Genomic DNA, 13536 nt, shown 5'->3' with positions numbered 1-13536 from the left:
TGCGGCTAGTAGGATAGGGTCTCTCGCCATTGAATATTCAAAAATAGATAACAATATTAAGATGTATGCACCAATCCAAATAAAGGATAGGCGGGAGCTAGACAACCCGACTTGTTGCTTTGTGTACAACGACTCCCATCGTTAGGGCGGAGAGATATGTATTTTGTCAGTATATCCATAATCGTTGGTGATTCATCGTATGCCACCATTCACCTGTACAGTAGGCCTAATTTGAATTTGGAATGGATGAAAACCTGAAGTTGGTCAACACCTTACACAAGGCACCTCTGAGCATGCGCAGTTACACAGTTTGATCACTTCCTATCTTGCTGCTGTCGGCTTCCTCCTCTCCCGGTCCAAAATTTTGCTTTTTCGAACACAAACAGTCTAGCTGTATTTTTCTGAATATTATCTTCACTGATGAAGAATGGCGGGTAGTTTTGGAAAGATCATCGTTGGCGTATATGTTGAAATAAAGAGAAGTGATGGTAAGTTCTCAGGTCTCGATACATTTCGCTCACTGGGAGTTGTTGGGGAAGCTTTTGTGTTGCTGTGGTGAACACACAGCAACCGTAGACGCCGAGACAGAGGCAGCTGCAAAGTTGGGGTGGCTTTATTGAGTAGCTAGCTAACGTTAGTCATCTTAGCTAGCCTAACTTTAACTAACGTTAGCTCACGAGCTAGCCAACGTTACTAGACAACCAGTGCACATTAATAACCTATTAGCTCATCTGTATGCGTATCAATTAAACTAGCATGTGTTGTTATAGCAGCCTAACTTGGTTAACGATATGGTTGCTATAGTTAGTTATGTCTAAATTACCACATTAGTTAAAGTTAGCAGCTTGTTGCTAGCTAAAGGCCCTGCCGCGGATGTAACTAAAGGTTACGGTAGCTAGGTATTTTAACGCCAGTCTGGTGAACTTTACTAGTTAACGTAGCTAACGTTAGTTAAGTTAACTACTTGGCATGTACGTACATGACTGGCTAGTTATTGTATATATACTAATGTTCGCTATCCGTGTGTCATAGCTAGCATAACTAGCTAAGTTACATATAGGTAGGTATATTCGTGGGTATAACGGTAATCAACTGGGGTTTTGTCTAGGTAGCAGATTCTAACGTGCAAACGTAATGTGAGGCTCCACATTTAGCTGTTACAGGTTAGGTACTGTTTGGTGTACTGTTAGCTATCACAGATCATTTCCGACCAACCTTAACTTGGAAATACTAACGTTAACCCGACATGGAAGACAACCAATGTCTTCTAAACGTCCGTGTCTAGTTGCAGGGTGTTCGTTTGAATTTGAAAAATGTTACATTATTAAATTAAATCATTGTTTTGCTCCATGAAGGACTCCAACAGTGTGTACGTAAGGTTGGTCGGAAAGTATTTGCTATGCCAAGCAATATTGTTAGCTTTCTATCTACAGTAATAACACCGTTCAGCCACCTGGAAAATAGTAAGTTAATGGTCTGACAAGGCGATCATTGTAATTAATTGTTGGGCAAGTACTATTGATTGTCTAGCCATGTCATGTATATAGATGTTAGCTAGTAGGCAAGCAATGGTCGTAAAAAGATCATATTGACAACCAGCCAGGTGGAATCATTATTTTTCTGTGAAATCCAGAGGACAAGGAGACTTGCTGTTTTATATATTAAGACCAACTTGATCTTATAACATGGAGTAGGTTTGCAGTGAAACCAAGATGAGCTTGAGATGTCATGGGAAGGGGAGAGAAAGAGGCTGTTATTTTGATTTGTTTGTCTGAATGCCAACTTCATTCTAGCATCTCCATACCATCAATTGTACTGTGGTGATTACAGGCAGCCAAAACCGAGTAAAGACTCATGAGGCTCCTCCTGTTCTGAGTTGTAGCACAGCAACATGCAGTAACCACCATATATCCCTTCAGATTACTACAAACTCTGGGTAAAGAGGGTTGCGGTTTATTGTGAATTAGACTGTTGTGGTTTACTTTGGTGTTCATCTATAATGGTGTGCATTATTCTTGAGTGCATCATAGCTAGGTCTAGCCCCCGGCCTGAATGGGAAGTGAGTCTTATCTAGCCTAGCATATGTACCATAGGCAGGCTGACTGATGTGGCATGGTGAGTACGGATTGCTCTCTCTGTGGTGGTCGTGGGGGGTTGGCGGCTGGGGAAGCCCGATTCAACCTATTAACAACCACCCCATCTGTTGTAGGCAGCTCTCTGGAATATGCCAGGAGGACTCTCCTCTCTCGATCACTAGGCCTACCATTAGCAAGGCAGTGATGGGCTCTAAGTGTGTGTTCACACATGATCACTTTCAGACAATCTTTGTGAACTCAGTGCAGTTTGCTTAATTGTTTGTGCAGTGTGAACACTCCAAAGGAACTGAGACCCCTCCAAAAGGGACCGAACTAATTGTCAAGGATGCACAGAAATTCCAAAATGTGTTGAGTTTTGTACTGACACGATGTAAAGATGATTTATTTGCAATGTGTGATCTTTGGGCTAAGAGAGCTTCATACGCTATTTATTCGATCATTGGGTTTGAATAGTGTGAGTAGATATATTTTGTGAGAGTCATAACAGAGTACAAAATCAAGGTCCTTCCTATCCGGCTTTGGACATCCCAACTCTGACGTTACCCCATTGAAGTTGATATTTTAAAATGGTTGGGGTAGGGGTTCGGATTTTGGTTTTAGATGTCCCAAGGATCCCAGATAGCGCTAACCACAAAATCAATGCTATCTCTTAAAGCACATATGTCAGAGTCAAGGCCCGCGGGCCACAACCGGCCCGCAAGAAGGTTTTTTACGGCCCCTGGGATGATCTTGATTTATTATTAGAACCGGCCCGCAGCAAGCCGGCAGCCCGCAGATCTTTTACACGCACCAATACTACATTTCCCACAATGCAAAGGTGACGCACCGAGCAGTAGGCTGCTTCATTTCAATATTTATTGGCACAGCAGTCGTCAGCATCACAGTAAAATTAACTTTCAGATACCCATCAAAAATGGCAAAACGGAAGGTGGATACTGAGAACCGGGGGTTTCAAACAAGGTGGGAGTCGGAGTATATGTTCACGAAGGTAGCTGGAAAACCTGTGTGTCTTCTGTGTGGAGAAAGTGTGGCGGTACTGAAAGAGTATAATCTGAGACGACATTATGAAACGAAACACGCGGACAAAAACAAGAATATGGACATGGAACAAAGGCTACAAAAGGCAGAGGAATTAAAACGAGGCCTCAAATCTCGACAGGCTCTGTTCAAAAAAGCCAAATCACAAGGCCAGGCTGCTGTCAAGGCCAGTTTTATTTTGGCAGAAGAGATCGCTAAATCAGCCCGGCCATTTACGGAGGGGGATTTCATCAAAAACTGCATGATTAAAGTTTGTGACGAAGTTTGCCCAGAAAAAAGGCAACTCTTTTTAAATGTGAGTCTGAGCAGAAACACCATTGCCGAGAGAGTAGACCAGTTGTCCATCAATCTAAAAGAGCAGCTTGTGAAAAAGGGAAAAGATTTTATTGCATATTCCTTGGCTGTGGATGAGAGCACCGACATTTCTGACATTGCCCAGTTGTCAATTTTCATCCGCGGAGTGGACTCCAACCTAAGCGTGACAGAGGAGTTTTTGGCTTTACGTCCTATGCATGGCACAACTACGGGGCATGATTTGTATGAAGAGGTGTCAAGATGTGTAAATGAGATGGAGCTGCCTTGGGAAAAACTCGTGGGTTTGACAACCGACGGAGCACCTGCGATGTGTGGACACAGGAGCGGACTGGTGGCGAAGATACGGGAAAAGATGCAAGAGGAAAACGCGACAGGTGAGCTGACAGCTTATCATTGTATCATACACCAGGAAGCGTTGTGCGGTAAAGCCTTGAAAATGGAGCATGTAATGAGCATCATCACGCGCACAGTTAACTTTATCAGAGCCAAAGGTTTGAATCACCGCCAGTTCAAGGCATTTCTGACGGAGTTAGAAACGGAGCATGGTGATTTGCCTTATCACACAGAGGTGCGATGGCTAAGCCAGGGAAAGGTGCTTCAAAGATGTTTCGAGCTTCGTGAGGAGATTTGTCTGTTCTTGGACAGCAAAGGGAAAGACACAACACACCTCCGAGACGAAATGTTTCTGTGTGAAATGGCTTTTCTGTGTGACATTACGAGTCATCTGAATGCAATAAACTTGCAGCTGCAGGGTCGGGATCGTGTCATCTCTGATATGTACAGTACAGTGAAGGCATTTAAAACCAAACTGACTCTGTGGGAGACGCAGATGCGGAAAGAAAATTTGAGCCACTTTCCCAGCTGCCAGACCATGAAAGAGAAGCTCTCTACCAGTGCGTTCCCGAGCACACAGTTGGCTGATAAAATAGGTATGCTTGCCGCTGACTTTCGACGCCGATTTGCTGACTTTGAAGCACAAAAAAGCAGGTTGGAACTGCTCGGTAACCCATTTGCTGTTGACGTGGAAAGCTCACCACCAAACCTCCAAATGGAGTTGATTGACCTCCAATGCAATGATGCACTGAGGGCAAAATATGTGGCAGTGGGTGCTGCGGAGTTCGCCCGTTTCCTCCCCGGCACAATGCCCCAGCTGCGCATCCAGGCTGCTCAAACGTTGTCTATGTTTGGCAGCACATACCTGTGTGAACAACTGTTTTCTTTGATGAACCTGAACAAAACATCACACAGAAGTCGACTTACTGCTGAACACCTCCACTCAATTCTGAGGATTTCTTCAGCTCAGAGCCTTACCCCGAACATTGATGAACTTGTGGAAAAGATGGGACACCACCAAGTATCACCCTCAACCTCAAACAAGTGAACATTACTGTGCAATCACATATTTAGAGTTTTTACTCAGTTCAAGTTTAAAAGTTAAAATGTAATATTTGTTTTCACTGCATGTTACTTCTCCTTAAACAAAGTGTTGTTTTTGATTAATAGATTTTTGCACTTTATTTTTTTGTATTTCAATCCAATTATATTTTAAAAATATTTCAGTTGAGTGGATGATAGAAAATTGCTATTATTGTTTTTTCTTTGAAGTAAATTTAGCCCACTTTTGCTAAAATAGAAAATATAGTCTACTGATGGTGCCTTGAATACCGGTTTCTTTCATTTAATGTTCATGTTATGGGGATATTTATATAAAGGAAATTTGTCTTTTGTGTCTGTTGAAAATTAAAGATTACTGACAGAGCCATAAGAAAATATTGCTTTATTTATCTGATCATATTGTAATATATTTGTTAGGTTTTCAGTAGGTTCAATTAGGTTCACTAGACTATATGCGTCATTTAAAAATTTTTCAATGAACATTCGAACAGTCCGGCCCTCGTCTTGTAGCTGATTTTTTTATTTGGCCCTCCGTCCATTTGACTTTGACACCCCTGTCTTAAAGGGACAGTAGCCTACATTGAGTGTACAATTGTATTATTTAATCTGCCTTATTCTTTAGCTTTTTATTCTGTTACCAATAATATTTACATGTTAATATTATCGTATTCTAATTATTACGTCTAATCTTTTAACTAAATGCAATCTATTAGCTTCCAAAATGTAAGTAGGTATATCTAGATAGCATGATCTGATGGAATGGCTTCTCCTGCATTTTGTAAAAATCCAGAGTGCATTGCGTGAATGTTGGGAAAAAGATATTGGTTCCTTTCTAAAGATAGCAATGTGAATGTAGAGAGGACTCGGACCACAAAATAGGTGAAGTGAACTGGCAAAAGAGTTGAGTCCTCATTCAAAGGCAAGGGCAATGTGAATACAAGGAGAGGTTGAATTCTTTCGCTTTTCTTTATCCCGGAGTTCACTTTAAAAAGGCCTGATATCGGATATTTTAAAGGGGACTGTATCTGAAAACAGGCTCAGATTAAACACCCAACCACAAAATACTGCTTGCCTGCCATAATGATAGCTGACTATCAATTTCACTCTTCTTGCCATCCTAAATGATGTTTACATTACAGTCCAGTCTACTAGTATTTTAACTGAGCAGGGTGTATCAGACACCAGCATTAATGTTAATCCCAGCCTGGACAAGAAAAACTTTGGCCATTTTTCAATGGGATAAAATATATTTAATCTTCATCATGGATTATCTACTCTATTGTACCCATTTCTGCATGAAATTATCCCCATTCAGTGTCTTTCAAAGTAGATGGATTCCTCATGTTGGAACAAGGGAATGCTTAGCACCTAGCAGTCAGTAAAGTAAAGATTGTGGAATTCTTCCCTGTTGATGTCATGATGACAGATTCAGATTCTGACAGACTCTTTGTTATGGGAGTGAAACTAATGTGTTCAGGGCTTTGTTCCTCCTGCTAAGCAGTGTAACCCCCTTAAACATATGGGTGGTGTCAACACACCCACTCAGCCAGGTTTCAGCACTAAAGTGGCCAAACATGGTTAACGATGCAGCCAGTCTCATCTCTACTCTTTAAGGCACCCGCATGCTTCCCATCTGAAACAGTTTGGAACAGTTAGCATATTTGTTTTTGTTGGTTCTGGTGTTCGGCAAGGGTTTTTTCAGCTCTTTGTGCACAAATATTTTTTTATCGAGGCAAGCCGAAATCCAAGTCCCTTTGTCTGTGATTGGTCAACAGGAGGGATATTTCATCCATTCTTTTGCACATTTACCCCAATTTCGTGAGAGCCAATTGTTAGTTACAGTCTCGTCCCATCGCTGCAACACCCCTATGGACTCGGGAGAGGCGAAGTTCGAGAGCCTTGCGTCCTCCAAAACACGACCCTGCCAAGCCGCACGGTTTCTTGACACACTGCTCGCTTAACCCGGAAGCCAGCCACACTAATGTGTTAGAGGAAACACTGTCCAGCTGGCAACCGAGGTCAGCTTGCAGGTGCCCAGCCCACCACAAGGAGTCGGTAGTGCGCGATGGGACAAGGAAATACCGGCTGGCCAACCCCTCCACAAAACCCGGACGACTCTGGTCCAATTATGCGCCGCATCATGGGTCTCCTGGTCACGGCCAGCTGTGAGACAGCATGGAATCGAACCCGGCTCTGTAGTAACGAAGTCCCTTAGACCGCTGCGCCACTCGGGAGGCAACAGAAGGGATATTTCAATGAGAAGACAACTCATTTTCATGCACATTTTTTTCACCTGAGAAATACTGCACAAAACACCTTAGTTAGATGCAAAATTGCGCAACTAAGATCTCTTTGGCAAAAGCCGAGTTATCTTAGATTAATTGTGACTTTTTTGAGGAAGTGTATACTGGCTACGGCGTCTCAGGATGGACAAACGGTACTATTGTCACTTTTTTCAAGCGAAAGTCTTTTAAGGGAGTATGCGAGCACACTCGTTTGGTTCGCCCATCCGAGTTTGGCAACGCGCCAGCCAAACTGAAGCATGCTGACACCTTTAGGCACCATTTTAGGTCTGTTTTCAGGCAGTTGGGGTGACAGCAGTATTATTCTCTCTTTTAAATATGCTACTTTACAATTGTGTCCATCGGGAATAGAGGAGTCATGTGATTGAGCTGCATTGTACTGTATCATCTAATTGAAAGAACTGAAAATATGGATATGCGAGTCCATAGACTACACTGTAACAGGTTAGACTGGCCTCTCTGCATGATGCAACCAGCTTCCAGGTGTGTTCTTAGAGTTGGTGGTGTAGGGTGGACCGCATGCTCCATTCACGGCGAACATGGTGTAGGCTGTTTGTCACATTTTCACCCCACAGTATTTAGGCTAATCCGTTCCCCTATGATTTGTTCCCCCTAGTCAGTGACTGAGGTTCTTTCTGAATGTGACACTGTGTCCTTTGCAGCTTACCTGGGGTTCTGTCTCTGTCATCATCATGCCTTGGGAGGCTCTGCTGTGTCTGTTGACCTTATGGCTGAAGTAGAGTAGAGACCCAAGGCGAACTTAGCCAATGTACTGTTGCAGCTTGCAACAAAGCAAGCAGATGCAATTTGCATCCTTCAGCCCTGTGTTGTCAGTTAATGACCTTTGGAATAGAACTAAAAGCCAGAGTATGGCACTGCAGTCAGTGCACAGGGACAGGGTACCATTCAACGGTCTGTTGACATGTTTACAGCTGAACATGATTAACTGGATGTATTCTATGCAGTGCTTTCAAAAAGTATTCATACCCTCATTCAGGTCTGAAAAGTCAATTTCAGGCAAAATATGTATAGAAAGTTTCATTCAAATCAAAAGGGGTGCGGTCAAAAACTGATTTGAAATCAAATGCAACGACCCTATAGCATGCCAACTTCTTGTCACTCAATCTTTGGTATGTTCTCCCAGCAAGACAGCCTATATCCACTAGTAGTCTGGTCAATGTGGACTTGTTTTACTGTGACTAGTGACTACTACACTTTTGATATGCTTGCTGGCTGTTGCCCATGCTCCCTTCAATCAGGGCGAGTTGGTGGTTTCTGTTCCTAAGGTGTGTGTCCTCGTCAAATCCTCCTGAACTGGGCTCTGTCACCTTTCATGTGTCCCTTCTCTTAATATAACGCTGTCTGTCTGAGGTCGGGTGTCCACAGTCTCGCCTTTTGTTGCCAGGGTAGCTTGGCAACCAACCTGATGATCCACCATGGGATTTAACAGCCTGCTACCTGGCTCTGGTCCAGCTCTACTGTACAGATATCTGGAGACACAGCTGTCAGAATCCCCCACACACACACACAGTCTATGTAGCAAGACACTAACTAAGAAAATCAAGACTGTATGTCAATGTAACCGGTGTGAAATGGCTAGCTAGTTAGCGGTGCGCGCTAGTAATTTTTCAATCAGTGACGTCACTCGCTCTGAGACCTTGAAGTAGTTGTTTACCTTGCTCTGCAAGGGCGTCGTCTTTTGTGGAGCAATAGGTAATGATGCTTCGTGGGAGGCAGTTTGATGTGTCCAGAGGGTCCCTGGTTCAAGCCCAGGTTGGGACAAGGAAAGGGACGGAAGTAACACAGTTACACCATGGCAGTCAGGCTATTCCACTTCAGCAACACACCAATTGGTGTGTGTAAAGTTGGACCTAATCCCTCCTGACCAGAAGTATGTTTGTCTAGAGCAGATATCACATTTTATTTGTCACATGCGCCGAATAACACAGGTGTGGGCTTTACTGTGAAATGCTTAGTTAAAAAGTATGAATAAAAATAACGAGGCTGTGAAAAAGTATTTGCCCCCTTCCTGATTTCTTTTTTTTTTTGCACATTTGTCACATGTAAATGTTTCAGATCATCAAACAAATGTCATTATTACGCAAAGATAACCCAAGTAAACACAACATGCAGTTGTGATGATTTTATTTAAGGGATAAAAGCTATCTGAACCTTCATGGCCCTATGTGAAAAAGTAAATGCCCCCTAAACCTAATAATTGGTTGTGCCACCCTCGGCAGCAACAACTGCAATCAAGTGTTTGCGATAACTGGCAATGAGTCTTTCACATCGCTGTGGAGGAATTTTGGCCCACTCTCTTCTTTGCAGAATTGTTTTAACTCAGCCCCATTGGAGGATTTTTGAGCATGAACTGCTTTTTTAAGGTCACGCCACAGCATCTCAATCGGATTTAAGTCCGGACTTTGACTAGGCCACTCCAAAACCTTCATTTAGTTTTTTAAAAGCCATTCAGAGGTGGACTTGCTGGTGTGGTTTGGATCATTGTCCTGCTGCAGAACCCAAGTACGGTTCAGCTTGAGGTCACGAACGGATGGCCGGACATTCTCCTTCAAAAATTTTTAGAGAGCAGAATTCATGCTTCCATCAATCACAGCAAGTCGTCCAGGTCCTAAAGCAGCCCCAGACCATCACACTACCATCACCATATTTGACTGTTGGTATGATGTTTTTTTTCTGAAATGCTGTGTTACTTTTATGCCAGATGTAATGAGACGCACACCTTCCAAAAAGTTCAACTTTTGTCTCGTCAGTCCACATAATATTTTCCCAAAAGTCTTGGGGATCATCAAGATGTGAGACGAGCCATCAGGTGGTTCATGGTCAGCAATGGTTTTCGCCTAGGAACTCTGCCATGGATGCCATTTTTGCCCAGTCTCTTTGTTATGGTTGAGTCATGAACACTGTTGTGGGTTCTTTTGTGACCTCATGGATGAGTTGTCGCTGCGCTCTTGGGGTAATTTTGAAAGGCCGGCCACTCCTGGGATGGTTCACCACTGCGGTTCACCACTGTGGACAAAGGCTCTCACCGTGGTTCGCTGGAGTCCTAAAGCTTTAGAAATGGCTTTGTAACCATTTCCAGACTGATAGATGTCAATTACTTTGTTTCTCATCTGTTCCTGAATTTCTTGCCTTTTGCCTTTTGAGATCTTTTGGCCTACTTCACTTTGTCAGACAGGTTCTATTTAAGTGATTTCTTGATTCAACAGGTCTGGCAGTAATCAGGCCTGGGTGTGGCTAGTAAAATTGAACTCAGCCTTCCAAAATTGTGATTTAACAAGGGGGGGGTCAATTACATTGTCACATAGGGCCATGAAGGTTCGGATAGCTTTTTCCCTTAATAAATAAAATGATCACTTAAACTGCATTTTGTGTTTACTTGGGTTATCTTTGTGTAATATAAAAATGTGATCTGAAACATTTAAGTGTGACAAATGTGCAAAAGAATAAGAAATCAGGAAGAGAGCAAATACTTTTCCACAGCACTGTACAAAGAGCACCGGTACCGAGTCAGGGTACGAGGTAATTTGTACATGTAGTTAGGGGTAAATGTGACCTGGCAATCAGGATAGATAATAAACAGAGTAGCAGCAGCGTATGTAGTTTGTGAAAGTCTATATGTGTGGCATCAATATGCATTTGTGTGTGTGTTGGAGTATCAGTGTAGTGTGTGTGGGTAGAGTCCAGTGAGTATTCATAGACCAGTGCAAAAAATAAAAGGGGGTCAATGCAAATAGTCCAGGTTTTCACTTGATTAACTGTTCAGCAGTCTTATGGCTTGAGGGTAGAAGCTGTTCAGGAGCCTTTTGGTCCCAGACTTGGCGCTCTTTGCTGTGCGATAGCAGAGACAACAGTCTATGACTTGGGTGGCTGTAGTCTTTGACAATGTTGAGGGCCTTCCTCTGACACCACCTGGTATTTATTTAACCTTTATTTAACTAGGCAAGTCAGTTAAGAACTAATTGTTATTTTACAATGACGGCCTACCCCGGCTAAACCCTCCCCTAACTTGGATGACGATGTGTCAATTGTGCGCCGCCTATGGGACTCCCGATCACGGCCAGTTGTGAGCCCGGGATCGAACCAGGGTCTGTAGTGACTCCTCTAGCACTGAGATGCACTGCCTTAGACCACTGCGCCACTCGGGAGCCTGGACGTCAAAGTAGAAGTCCTTGGTGGCAGGGAGCCCAGCCCCAGTGATGTACTGGGTTGTACGCACTACCCTCTGTAGCACATCGCGGACGGATGCCAGGCAGTTTTTTTACATTTTTATTTCACCTTTATTTAACCGGGTAGGCTAGTTGAGAACAAGTTCTCATTTGCAACTGCGACCTGGCCAAGATAAAGCATAGCAGTGTGAGCAGACAACACAGAGTTTCACATGGAGTAAACAATTAACAAGTCAATAACACAGTAGAAAAAAGGAGAGTCTATGTACATTGTGTGCAAAAGGCATGAGGAGGTAGGTGAATAATTACAGGCGTGATAAATGATCAGATGGTCATGTACAGGTAGAGATATTGGTGTGCAAAAGAGCAGAAAAGTAAATAAATAAATAAAAACAGTATGGGGATGAGGTAGGTAAAAATGGGTGGGCTGTTTACCGATAGACTATGTACAGCTGCAGCGATCGGTTAGCTGCTCAGATAGCAGATGTTTGAAGTTGGTGAGGGAGATAAGTCTCCAACTTCAGCGATTTTTGCAATATCAAGCGACGATGCAGCCAGTTAAGATGCTCTCAATGGTGCAGCTGTAGAACATTTTGAGGAGCTGAGGGCCCATACCAAATATTTTCAGCCTATTGAGGGGGAAGAGGCATTGTGCCCTTTTCACAACTGTTTTGGTGTGTATGGACCATGATAGGTCCTTAGTCGAGATCGACCGATTATGATTTTTCAACGCCGATACTGATACCGATTTATTGGAGGACCAAAAAAGCCGATAGCGATTAATCGGACGATTCTAAAATAAAATTGTATTTGTAATAATGACAATTACAACAATACTGAATGAACACTTATTTAAACTTAATATAATACATCAATAAATTCAATTTAGCCTCAAATAAATAATGAAACATGTTCAATTTGGTTTAAATAAGGCAAAAACAAAGTGTTGGAGAAGAAAGTAAAAGTGCAATATGTGCCATGTAAAAAAGCTAACGTTTAAGTTCCTTGCTCAGAACATGAGAACATATGAAAGCTAGTGTTTCCTTTAAACATGAGTCTAAAATATTTCCAGGTAAGAAGTTTTAGGTTGTAGATATTATAGAACTATTTCCCTCTATACCATTTGTATTTCATTAACCTTTGACTATTGGATGTTCTTATAGGCAGGCACTTTAGTATTGCCAGTGTAACAGTATAGCTTCCGTCCCGCTCCTCGCTCCACCCTGGGCTCGATCCAGCAACACAACAACAACAGCCACCACATCGAAGCAGCGTTACCCATGCAGAGCAAGGGAAACAACCACCCCAAGGCTCAGAGCGAGTGAAGTTTGAAACGCTATTAGCGCGCGCTAACTAGCCAGCCATTTCACTTCGGTTACACCAGCCTCATCTCGGGAGTTGATAGGTTTGAAGTCATAAACAGCGCAATGCTTGACGCACAACAAAGAGCTGCTGGCAAAACGCACAAATGCTGTTTGAATGAATGTTTACGTGCCTGCTTCTCCCTACCCCACCGCTCAGTCAGATACTTAGATACTTGTATGCTTGTATGCTCAGTCAGATTATATGCAACACAGGACACGCTAGATAATATCTAGTAATATCATCAACCATGTGTAGTTAGCTAGTGATTTTGATTGTTTTTTATGAGGTAAGTTTAATGCTAGCTAGCAACTTACCTTGGCTTACTGCATTTGCGTAACAGGCAGTCTCCTTGTGGAGTGCAACGAGAGGCAGGTCGTTATTGCGTTGGACTAGTTAACTGTAAGGTTGCAAGATTGGATCCCCCGAGCTGACAATGTGAAAATCTGTCTTTCTGCCCCTGAACGAGGCAGTTAACCCATCGTTCCTAGGCTGTCAAATCAGCGCCCAAGAATACCGATTTCCGATTGTTATGAAAACTTGAAATCGGCCCTAATTAATCGGCCATTCCGATTAATCGGTCGACCTCTAGTCCTTAGTGATGGTGACTCCGAGGAACTTGAAGCTCGCGACACGCTCCACTACAGCCCCATTCACAACATCCCCCTCGGCCCTCCGTTTCCTGTAGTCCACGATCAGCTCCTTTTGTCTTGGTGATTTTGAGGGAGAGGTCTCCTTCCTCCCTATAGGCTGTCTCATTGTCGTGTCGGTCAACTTAATGATGGTGTAGGAGTCGCGCTCGGCCACGCAGTCGTACGTGAACAGGAAGTACAGGTGGGG

The 13536-nt window shown here is 43.1% G+C and overlaps 1 protein-coding gene across 3 annotated transcripts in view; it reads left to right on the top strand.

Annotated features, from left to right (window-relative positions):
• Positions 1-295: 295 nt before the first annotated feature.
• Positions 296-13536, top strand: part of LOC110525785 (kinesin-like protein KIF2A) — a 39970-nt gene continuing 26729 nt past the window's right edge. For 2 of the 3 annotated variants that reach the window (XM_036979931.1, XM_021606212.2), the window contains exon 1: positions 296-488. In XM_036979931.1, coding sequence (XP_036835826.1) covers positions 428-488 — 61 coding nt within the window. In that variant the 5' untranslated portion in view covers positions 296-427. The remainder of the gene's footprint in view (positions 489-13536) is intronic. The other variant, XM_021606214.2, reaches the window with a different exon arrangement.

Source organism: Oncorhynchus mykiss, chromosome 6, assembly GCF_013265735.2.
Source record: "Oncorhynchus mykiss isolate Arlee chromosome 6, USDA_OmykA_1.1, whole genome shotgun sequence".
In the NCBI taxonomy this organism is placed as follows: domain Eukaryota; kingdom Metazoa; phylum Chordata; class Actinopteri; order Salmoniformes; family Salmonidae; genus Oncorhynchus; species Oncorhynchus mykiss.
This window is presented reverse-complemented; position numbering and strand designations above follow the sequence as displayed.